This window comes from Aquarana catesbeiana, linkage group LG07 (assembly GCF_042186555.1).
Source record: "Aquarana catesbeiana isolate 2022-GZ linkage group LG07, ASM4218655v1, whole genome shotgun sequence".
Taxonomy (NCBI): Eukaryota; Metazoa; Chordata; class Amphibia; order Anura; family Ranidae; genus Aquarana; species Aquarana catesbeiana.
The window spans coordinates 26,339,971-26,352,013 of NC_133330.1; the positions used below are offsets into that span (position 1 = coordinate 26,339,971).

At 48.8% G+C, this 12,043-nt stretch overlaps 1 protein-coding gene across 1 annotated transcript in view; it reads left to right on the forward strand.

Annotated features, from left to right (window-relative positions):
• The first annotated feature begins 342 nt into the window (after positions 1-342).
• The window catches only part of QARS1 (glutaminyl-tRNA synthetase 1), a 90,579-nt gene continuing 78,878 nt past the window's right edge, over positions 343-12,043 (forward strand). Inside the window, exons 1-4 of the mRNA XM_073591885.1 lie at positions 343-424; positions 3,393-3,569; positions 7,263-7,372; positions 10,849-10,924. Coding sequence (XP_073447986.1) covers positions 343-424; positions 3,393-3,569; positions 7,263-7,372; positions 10,849-10,924 — 445 coding nt within the window. The remainder of the gene's footprint in view (positions 425-3,392; positions 3,570-7,262; positions 7,373-10,848; positions 10,925-12,043) is intronic.

Consider the following 12,043-nt stretch of genomic DNA (forward strand, 5'->3'; position numbering starts at 1 on the left):
AGCATCTTTGGAGCGGTGAATGAGCGGTGTGTATACTGCTCCTCCACCGCTCCTGCCCATTGAAATCAATGGGACACTGCGGCAATACCGCCTCTGCAGAGGTGCTTTTGCGGTGGTTTTTAATCCTTTCTCGGCCGCTACGGGGGGGGGGGTAAAACCGCCCCGCTAACGGCCGAATACCGACGCTAACAATAGCGCCGTTTTACCCCCGCCCCAGTGTGTAAGGAGCCTAAAAGCCTGGTGTGAATAGCAGGTAAGTTCCCAGCAAATCTGCCCATAGACAATGATAAACCGCCGCTGCGGTTGTTGTTCGATTTCCGGGACCGGAAGTATGTCGCGATGATGCGGATCAACCTCAACGAGTTTCAGCCTGTCAGATGGGCCGTCTTCAGGAAGTTTACTGTAGTCTGCCAGTATAATGGCAGTCAGATTGTGCAGCTGCAGAGGTATGGGATCGTGGCTCGGGGGCACCGCTGACGTAAGCTTCTTTGCTGGGAGGAGATGGTGCCTGGGTTCACACTAGTGCGAATTGGATGTGACTTTACACCGCGTCCAATTTGCACGACAGGAAATTGTGACCGGCTCTCTATGGAACCGGTTCGCTCCGTTTCAGGTCCAAATTCAGGCAAAAAATTTGGGCTTGATTCGTCTCTGAAACGGAGAACAGGGACGCACAGAAATTTTCAATTAAGAAGGCAGCCAATAGCACAAGGGACACGTCACACTGGATGGAAGTGCTGTCCCCTGTGCTGTGTGTGGGTTTTTTTTTTTTTTTTACTTTAAAGCCGTATTAAACCCAAAACAATAAATATGTACATCAGTTTACCAATCATTTAGATGTGGTGGCTGCATTCATGTGTTTTTTTTTTTTTTTTATTTTTTTTTTTTCTCCCAACCCTTTGTTTTCACCTGGTGATCTGGCCAGTAACACACCCACCTGTATTAGATCGCCTCCACTCTGGATGAAGGAGCACAGGTGGGGAACCTTTTGGACAGTAGCATTGTCAGTCTGGGAGGGGGGGTGTGTTGGTGTATCTAAATCTGCTAGTACATCTAACACATTTGAAGACAAACTGCAGCTAACACTTACAGCAAACCATTTTTGCAGACTTACTGGCCAGAACTCCAGGTGAAAGTAAGAAAAAGAAAACTCATGCAGCCATCTGGTAAGCTGCAATATAATATATGCTGTTGGGTTTAACCCCTTCTCACCCAAGCTATAGGCGAAAGACTGCCATAGTGCGGCTTACTATGCCGGGAGGACCTCCATGGACAGGGCTGGTGCAAGGATTTTTGACACCCTAGGCGAAACCTCATTTTGCCGCCCCCCCTCCTCCCCGGTGACTCCACCCCCTTTTCCCTGCCTATGTAAATCCCACCTTTTTAATAAAGCACCCATCAAATGCAGCCTCACCAGTGCCCATCAAATGCAGCCTCACCAGTGCCCATCAAATGCAGCCTCACCAGTGCCCATCAAATGCAGCCTCACCAGTGCCCATCAAATGCAGCCTCACCAGTGCCCATCAAATGCAGCCTCACCAGTGCCCATCAAATGCAGCCTCACCAGTGCCCATCAAATGCAGCCTCACCAGTGCCCATCAAATGCAGCCTCACCAGTGCCCATCAAATGCAGCCTCACCAGTGCCCATCAAATGCAGCCTCACCAGCGCCCATCAAATGTAGCCTCACAAACACCCATCAATGAATGTTTGCTTGCTGCGGGATTCGGAACACAGACACAGTCCTCCACCACTGCTGCACCTCTGACACTATGTGTGAATGGAGCTGCGGCTGCCTGCTGATGCTGAGACTTAGTTGCTTGCTGCAGAGAGAAGAGAGTAGGAAAACCAGTGGCCGGGCGCCCCCTAGGCAGCAGGGCGCCCTAGGCGGCCGCCTAGTTTGCCTAGTGGTAGCACCGGCCCTGTCCATGGATGTAACCCCCCCCCCCCGGATCACGCTGCCGGTGTGCTTTGATCGATGAGTCCTTCGAATTCAGCTGATCATAGATTGGGATAAAGGGCCAATTACAGAGGCCCTTTACCATGTGATCATCTGTGTCCAATGACAGCTGATCACAGATGTAAACACAAGCTGTTTATCGGCTTTCCTTTACTCGCTGACAGCATGAGGAGGGGAGAGGAGAGCCGGTAACTGGTTTGTGTTAAAGGAACATCGGCCTTGATGATCAGTGTCCTGATTATCGGTGCTGCCTCCTCAGCGCACGTCTGTGAAGAAATGACCTGTTTGCAAAATTTTATAACAAACTATGAAATTTAAAATTTTTATTTTTCAAAATATTCTGTCTTTTTTTTTTCATTTTAACAAAAAATAAATCCCCCAGTGGTGAATAAAACCACCAAAGGAAACCCCTATTTGTGTGGAAAAAAAGATTAAAAATGTAATTTGGATACAGTGTTGCATGACTGCGCAATTGTCGTTCAAAGTGCGACAGCGCTAAAAAATTGACCTGGGAAGGAAGGGTGTAAAAGTCCCGGTAGGAAAGTAGTTAATATTGCTTTTGAATAGGCTCATCAAAACACTGTTGTTGCCCATTATTACCCCTATTCCCTTCTGTGATTTTTGAAGAGACTCTGGAGCTGTAGGGGGGGTATCTAGTCGCTCTGGGCATTCAGAAACGCGAGGCCTAATAGCAGCACTAGGTAATCTCTATCAGTGTGAAGATTTATTTGTAGATTGTCAGCCAGGACGGTGCAGGGTTTCTAGTTTCGCTGCCGAGGCTGCAGCACTCAATCACCAGCGCAGAACCAGACCCGTCCAATGACGTCAGCGGCAGATGGTGAACTATTCAAAACTTGTAAGGGGCCATAGGGTGGGGGGGGGGGTTCGTTTTACAGCCCCCATTCTTACAGATGTAACCCTTTCCATGCACTCGCCATACAGTTTCCCTGTTCTCCGAATTTTTTTTTTTTTAAGTACTTTCTAAGACATTTTGGATGTAGTTAGTAAATTAGTTTAATTAATTTTAATAAATATCTATCTATATCTCTGCAGGTTATTTTTTTTTTTTTTTTTCCCTTTCCTTATAGATAAATGCAGGTAACTGCAATGATACATAGAAGTCCAATAGGTCTGTGTGTTCACACCAGAATGCGGTGTTTCACTGCTCTTGTCAGCGAATCTATAATTATATAAAGTTGGGACAAAAGTGAGCGGAGGCCTGCAAACGATTTGCAAAGCATCGTCTTCGCTGTCAGACCTTTTTTACTTTGCAGGACAAAATGACAGGTTCTCTTGATGGCTCACCCCAGTGATCTGATGGGGATATGGGGAAGATGTATGGGTTTGATTCTGTTTTGTTTTAGATGGTTTATCAATGTATCCTTATTTTCTCCCATTTTGTCTTATTACATGATAATGTGTTATAATCTCAGTAGTTTTGTGCTTTTATGCTTGTTTTCAGGCTCAGTCTGTTTTGGGTCCTTCCATTGACAAGGTAACCGGAACTCTGCTCTACAATGTCTCCACACGTCTCAAGGATGCAAAGAGACTGGACTTCCTGGTGGGCTACATCATCAGCAAGAAGATTGGGACAGATCTGCAGCTCAATGGTAGGTACTTCAATTGTAATGTGTGTGTGTGTGTGGGGGGGGGGGGGGCATGTGAGCACAATTTGGAGCCTGCATGGCGACTAGCCCCGCCCCCCCCTCCCCATTTCTCTTATGGGGGAAGAAAAGTTTTTCTAAACCCAAGAGCAAGCCTTTTTGTATATTGCAAATTACCAGGCCTTAGATGGGGTAGAAGCATAGGGGGTCATTCACACTAGTGCAGGGACTGATGTTTGGAAGAACGCTAGTCACCGCTAGGGCACATAGAAAGCGATTGTTTCCTGTGTGCCCCATTCACACTGCAATGCAGTCCGGAGGTGCGGTGCAGTGAGCTGTGATAAAATGCAGTGCCTTAAAAAAAAAAAGTATTCATACCCCTTGAAATTTTCCACATTTTGCCATGTTACAACCGTAAATGTATTTTATTGGGATTTTATGTGATAGACCAACACAAAGTGGCACATAATTGTGGAATGAAAATGATAAATGGATCAACATTTTTTTAAAAATATTTGAAAAGTGTAGAACCATCTTTCACTGCAATTACAGCTGCAAGTCTTTTTGGGGATGTCTCTACCAGCTTTACACATGTAGAGAGGGACATTTTTGCTCATTCTTTTTTCCAAAATAGCTCAAGCTCTGTCAGATTGGATGGAGGGTGTCTGAACATCTATTTTCAAGTCTTGCCACAGATTCTCAATTGGATTTAGGTCTGGACTTTGGGCCATTCTAACACATGAATATACTTTGATCTAAACCATTCCATTGTAGCTCTGGCTGTATGTTTAGGGTCGTTGTCCTGCTGGAAGGTGAACCTCCACCCCAGTCTCAAGTCTTTTTTGCAGACTCTAACAGGCTTTCTTCTAAGATTGCCCTGTATTTGGCTCCATCCATCTTCCCTGTCCCTGCTGAAGAAAAGCATCCCCACAACATGATGCTGCCACCACCATGTTTCACAGTGGGGATGGTGTGTTCAGGTTGATGTGCAGTGTTAGTTTTCCCCCACACATAGCGTTTTGCTTTTAGGCCAAAAAGTTCAGTTTTGGTCTCATCTGACCAGAGCACCTTCTTCTACATGTTTGCTGTGTCCTCCACATGGCTTCTCACAAATTGCAGGGGGACTTCTTATGGCTTTCTTTAACCGTTTCCCGCCGATGTACATCGGAAGAATGGCACAGGGGCGTACCTGTACGTACCTTCGTAATCCCAGGCTAGCGGGCGCATGCTGACGTAGCGTGCCTGTGGGTCCCGCGCACTCTGTCCGCCGGTGGTCCGCGATCGTGACTAGAGGCAGAATAGGGAAATGCCTATGTGGAGAGCACGACTAATAGTTGTCCTGTGGACAGATTCTCCCACCTGAGCTGTGGATCTCTGCAGCTCCTCCAGAGTTACCATGGACCTCTTGGCTGCTTCTCTGATGAATGCTCTCCTTGCCCGGCCGGTCAGTTTAGGTGGACGGCCATGTCTTGGTAGGTTTGCAGTTGTGCCATACTCTTTCCATTTTCGGATGATGGATTGAACAGTACTCCGTGAGATGTTCAAAGCCTGGGATCTTTTTTTTTATAACCCCAATCCTGCTTTATACTTCTTCTACTTCTGTACATGCAGCCTTTTACTTTACAGTTATGTCCTACCAATTTTTTTTTTTAAACAGAGAGCCGAGAAAGCAGAGGTTTTTAGGCCTGTTTCCCACAGGTGCGAACAGCAAGCTTTGACAAAGCATTTGCAGAGCTTTCAGCGAGCTTTGACGATTTTTAAGTTCCATTCAGCACCAGTTTGTAAATGTTGAACACAGATCCTAATGGGAGTGCTGATGGCCACTTTAAGCAAGCTGCTAGCAGGCTTTGTTAGGCTTTGAACAAGCTTTAAGAGGTTGCAAAGCCTAGCAGCTTGTTTAAAGTGACTATGAGCACCCCCATGGGGCTCTGTGTTCAATATTTACAAACTGGAGATGGATGGTACTTTAAAAGTTTCAACAAAGCTTGCTGTTCACATTGCTGTTGTACATGCTGATGCCCATGTGAAACAGGCCTAATTCTTCCCTATTTTGTCCAAAACTATAACAATTTAGCTGCACATAAACTTTACCATGTTACCACAGCTCCAGGATTCAGGCACAGGTCAGGCATTTTAACTACTTCAGTCCTGAAAGATTTGGCTGCTGAATGACCAGGCCATTTTTTGCGAATCGGCACTGCGTCGCTTTAACTGACAATTGCGCGGTCATGCGATGCTGCACCCAGACAAAATTCATGTCCTTTCTTTTTTTTTTTTTCCCACAAATAGAGCTTTCTTTTGGTGGTATTTGATTGCCTCTGCAGTTTTTTTTATTTTTTGCGCCATAAACAAAAAAAGCGTCAATTTTGAAAAAAAACACAATATTTTGTACTTTTTGCCTTAATATCCCCATTGCTTTTTTAAAAAAAAAAAAACAAAAAAAATACTCAGTTTAGTCTGATAAGTATTCTTCTACATATTTTTGGTAAAAAAAAAAAATCACAATACACATCTACAAAATAGGGCATAGATTTATAGCATTTTTATTTATTTATTTTTTTTTTGTTGGGACTGTGACATTATGGCGGACACTTGACACATTTTGGGGACCATTGGCATTTATACGGAGATCAGTGCTATAAAAATGCATTGATTACTGTATAAATGTCACTGGCAGGGAAGGGGGATAACACTAGGGGGGGGGGGGGCGATCAAGGGGTTAACTGTTCCCTGTGTGTGTTTCTAACTGTAGGGGGAGGGGACTGACCTAGAGGAAATGACAGATCGTGGTTCCTAGCTATTAGAAACACACAATCTGTCTCCTCACAGAACAGGGATTTGTGTGTTTACACACACACACACACGTCCCTGTTCTGCCTTTCGTGCCCGCGATCGCTCATGGCCGGCAGTCATCGCGACAGTCTGCCACGAGCATCGGCGCCTGCTATCCCGATCCCGCGAGCCAACGTACAGCTACGACGGTTTGCGCCGACCTGCCGCGATATAATGACGGCGGCTGGTCGGCAAGCGGTTAGCAAAGGCAGAACTTGGAACACTTGAGGGATGTACTTGGAGCCTGAATATGGTTGGCTTCATCCTTCAAGGCAAAGCGGCCATATTGGGTATATCGGGGGAAATGTTCTGACCACCCTCAGGTTATCATACTGTATATGTGGCGCTTTTTATGGCCTTGCAAGGTCTGCTTTGCTCACCTGACAACTTTATAGAATTGTAGAGCTTGGGTGGAGGGGGGGGGGTTCGTTGGTTATGAATGACTCAGGTTGCTACCACTGTGGGAGAACAATCGCAGTCCGCATTGGTATTCCAACCTGCCTACTTATGTCTGTTGGCTGGTTTCCTCTTATTGACTGGCATTCTTTAATTTCATAACACCGTTCTTAATGTGACCCACGCCATAATGCTGTATATATCCGGCCCATGTGTTCATTTACTCCTCTCAGGTTCACCTCAGGATACGTACAAGTTCTTGCCTGCACTCCCTCTGGGGTCTTCTCAAGCAGTTTTTTTTTTTTTTTTATTAAACCACTAATGTGTTAAAAATTAAATTAGCTCCACAGAGGATCACAGCGTGCGTACATTGACTTTCCCTGTGCTGTTAATTTGATTATCCTCCGGTCCCCTTTGGCTATACGGAGAGCAGGCGATTTTTACTTTTTTCTCTTTCTTCTTTTTATCCAGCCGCCTTGGATTATGTAAAAGGCCACCCCGTGGACCCCATTGATGTGGCCAATTTTGAAAAAGAATGTGGAGTGGGAGCAGTTGTGACGCCAGAAGAAATAGAAGAAGCTGTAAGTATTGCATTCTCTCCTCTATCATCTTTTGCAGATGGCGAGCTTGTTTAAAGTGCACCTGTCAGGAGAGAATTACGCAGACCACTGTTGATGACCTTGCCTTTTGGGAATGTTCACTTCCTGATCATATTTTGCTTTAATGCTTCGAGTCAATGACCTGGAGCAAGTAAAAGAATAGGGAACTCTGGCACTCATTTACAGCATGCTTGTTTTGAGCCTGTGACTCACAAGCGTGTAAATCAGACACAGCCGCTGTAACTTGTATCTTCAGGCGGTGGTAAGCAATGGCAGCCCCCCTGTATTTTGTTCATGACCGGTGCACTTTTAAAATGGTTGTAAACCCTTTACAACCACTTTTTGCTACAGGTAAGCCTATAATAAGGCTTACCTGTAGCTACACTGGATATCTCCTAAACCTGCATGGGAGTGATGTAATCGCGGCTCCAGCCAATCACAGCGCCGGAGCCCGTGATACCCGGAAGTAACTCCGGGAGCAATGACGCCGGAGCGGGGTACGAGGACCGCTGCAGGGGGCTTCGATCTAAGGTAAGTAAAGTAATTCATAATGAGCTAGTATGCTATGCTTATTATGCCTTTTTGTCTTGCAGGTTTTTGTGTGGGTTTACAATCACTTTAAAGTGAACTTGTGCTTTGAGGATGCAAAGCAACTGGTTCAGTTTAAAGAGACAATGTCACTAGCAAAGTGGCTCTCCAAAGCTCCCCTGCCCAGGTTGCAGCTGCTGCTGAAATGCCTAGTGTCCGGTCCTAGATAAGAGCAGTGATGTTGATCCCTCTGTTACGTGATGGTGCTCAGGCCCAGCAATTGGCTGCTGGGGCTAAGCGCTGTATCGTATAAGTAGGTCACATTGCCTCCATATCTGAAAGCACCAGAAACTTTGTGGCAGGGGAGCAAGAAATGTGATTGATTTAGCAGGGGGAGGGGTCTTTCACTTTGTCCAGAATAGGCAACATGACCGCATTGCTTTAAATCTTAGGTTGATGGTATATGGCAGTGGTCTCCAAACTGGCTCAGCGGCTGAATACGGGCGGCCCTTTGCTTGCCTTTTTCCGGCCCTTGGGGCACTATTCCTTCCTCACCGACACCATTGATTGGGGCACTAGTCCTCCCCTCCTCGCTGACGCCATTGATTGGGGCACTAGTCCTCCCCTCCTCGCTGACGCCATTGATTGGGGCACTAGTCCTCCCCTCCCCACTGACGCCATTGATTGGGGCACTAGTCCTCCCCTCCCCACTGACGCCATTGATTGGGGCACTAGTCCTCCTCCCCTCCCCACTGACGCCATTGATTGGGGCACTAGTCCTCCTCCCCTCCCCACTGACGCCATTGATTGGGGCAATAGTCCTCCTCCCCTCCCCGCTGACGCCATTGATTGGGGCACTAGTCCTCCCCTCCCCACTGACGCCATTGATTGGGGTACTAGTCCTCCTCCCCTCCCCACTGACGCCATTGATTGGGGCACTAGTCTTCCTCCCCTCCCCACTGACGCCATTGATTGGGGCAATAGTCCTCCTCCCCTCCCCGCTGACGCCATTGATTGGGGCACTAGTCCTCCTCCCCTCCCCGCTGACACCATTGATTGGGGCACTAGCCGTCCTCCCCTCCCCGCTGACGCCATTGATTGGGGCACTAGCCGTCCTCCCCTCCCCGCTGACGCCATTGATTGGGGCACTAGCCGTCCTCCCCTCCCCGCTGACGCCATTGATTGGGGCACTAGCCGTCCTCCCCTCCCCGCTGACGCCATTGCTTGGGGCACTAGCCGTCCTCCCCTCCCCGCTGACGCCATTGATTGGGGCACTAGCCGTCCTCCCCTCCCCGCTGACGCCATTGATTGGGGCACTAGCCGTCCTCCCCTCCCCGCTGACGCCATTGATTGGGGCACTAGCCGTCCTCCCCTCCCCGCTGACGCCATTGATTGGGGCACTAGCCGTCCTCCCCTCCCCGCTGACGCCATTGATTGGGGCACTAGCCGTCCTCCCCTCCCCGCTGACGCCATTGATTGGGGCACTAGCCGTCCTCCCCTCCCCGCTGACGCAATTGATTGGGGCACTAGCCGTCCTCCCCTCCCCGCTGACGCCATTGATTGGGGCACTAGCCGTTCTCCCCTCCCCGCTGACGCCATTGATTGGGGCACTAGCCGTCCTCCCCTCCCCGCTGACGCCATTGATTGGGGCACTAGCCGTCCTCCCCTCCCCGCTGACGCCATTGATTGGGGCACTAGCCGTCCTCCCCTCCCCGCTGACGCCATTGATTGGGGCACTAGCCGTCCTCCCCTCCCCGCTGACGCCATTGATTGGGGCACTAGCCGTCCTCCCCTCCCCGCTGACGCCATTGATTGGGGCACTAGCCGTCCTCCCCTCCCCGCTGACGCCATTGATTGGGGCACTAGCCGTCCTCCCCTCCCCGCTGACGCCATTGATTGGGGCACTAGCCGTCCTCCCCTCCCCGCTGACGCCATTGATTGGGGCACTAGCCGTCCTCCCCTCCCCGCTGACGCCATTGATTGGGGCACTAGCCGTCCTCCCCTCCCCGCTGACGCCATTGATTGGGGCACTAGCCGTCCTCCCCTCCCCGCTGACGCCATTGATTGGGGCACTAGCCGTCCTCCCCTCCCCGCTGACGCAATTGATTGGGGCACTAGCCGTCCTCCCCTCCCCGCTGACGCAATTGATTGGGGCACTAGCCGTCCTCCCCTCCCCGCTGACGCCATTGATTGGGGCACTAGCCGTCCTCCCCTCCCCGCTGACGCCATTGATTGGGGCACTAGCCGTCCTCCCCTCCCCGCTGACGCCATTGATTGGGGCACTAGTCGTCCTCCCCTCCCCGCTGACGCCATTGATTGGGGCACTAGTCGTCCTCCCCTCCCCGCTGACGCCATTGATTGGGGCACTAGTCGTCCTCCCCTCCCCGCTGACGCCATTGATTGGGGCGCTGCTTTCTACTCCCAGAGGCCATAGTCTGGCCCCTCTAAGGTCTGGAGGATAGTAAGCTGGCCCTTTTAGTTTGGAGGCTCCTGGTATATGTGTTGGTCTGAAACCAACACAGTTGCAACATTTGATTTATTTACATACAATGCATCAAGTTGCTTTTTAACTTGATGCACAGCAATCCCTAATTCAATGTATTAGAATATCACAAGCGGTGTACTGTACTGCATCAAACTGCAGACAGGGCTGATGTGTTGTCATGCATTTTCCTGGTTTGATATAATAGATCATGTGATTTCCTTCTGAACCTGCAGTGAACCTGTGAACAAAAAAAAAAAGTTCATTCATATAACTTGTTTATGCTTTTGTATTTAACCAACACCCAGTAGTCATTAATTTAGGGTGGATAACGAGGGCGCTGGCCATGCCAGCCGTAGACTTCTTGTTGTTCTTCCCCCGCTAAGTCAATGTGACTTCCAGTGTCTCCCAGTTATTAGTGCTTACAATTGCTTGTATTTTTCTCCAGGTTGAAGCCGTCATCCAGAAGTACAAAGAGCAGCTTTTGGAGGAGAGATATCGCTTTAACATGGGCTTGTTGATGGGTGAGTTTCTGCTACGTGGCACAGCTGTGGTGCTGTAACATTCATTTTCTGCATTTCGAATAAATGGTAAACCTTTTTGTCTGCAAAAGTGCTTTTTAAGTGGTTTTGCACAGAGCGGCCCGATCCTCCTGTTCTGGGGTACCCTTCTGGCACTCCTGGCTCCTCCCTCCTGTCAGGTTGCTTGCTCTAAGGCATTTATGCATGCTCGCTCTCTAACTGGCTCTGCGTGTCCATAGACACAGTGCAGCTTGGCCCTGCCCCCTGCTCTTACTTGCTGTGATTGACAGCAGCAGGATCCAATGGCTCCCGCTGCTGCATCTCAGTCTAATGAGGGGAGAGAGCTGCTGCTCTCGTGCACATCACTGGATCGAGTTTGAGTTCAGGTAAGTATTTAGGGGGCAGGGGAGAAACTGCATGCAGAAGGTTTTAAATGCAGGGAACTTTTAAAGTAGTTCTAAAGGCTACACTTCTGTACTTATAAGGTATTTACAGCATTAAGGTAAAAAAAAAAATTCCCAGTCCTACATACTTACCTGCTTGGCTGTTGGGTCCAAGATCCATCAGCGCTGCTCCCTTAACATCCTGGATCCACAGCAGACACTGAGGGCAGCAGTGCAATAGGCTTCTGTTGCCATCAGTCAAACTGCTGGGAGGATGGTGCAGCGGTGTAACTTACTGATCCTTTGTTTCTATGGATGCATACAGCGCAGAGCAAGGGGCACACACAGGTGCACATGAGTAGCTCAAACGCCACCTGCAAATGGGGTGCTTGGGACAGCTGCCTCGGGACCCCTGGCTACAGGAGCAAAGGGACATTTCAGAAGAGGACTACACATAATAGGTCCGGTCCTCTTCTTCTTTTGGGTGGGGGGAAAAAGGGGGGTTAGTATCACTTTAACAACTTTGTATTTTCTCTTCAGGGCAAAGGACAAGTTTTCTTGATGGGGCCCTGATTCTTGACTTTCCTGCTCTCGTAGCACATTATTGTGGTTGGGCCAGGTGATGGGTCACAAGTCGTAGTTTTTAAAACAAATGTATATACTAGTGCCCCCCCCTTTGCACTGTCATTAAATTGTTAAATAAAATTACCAACCATGAGTGTTTTTGTGGTGGTCTCAG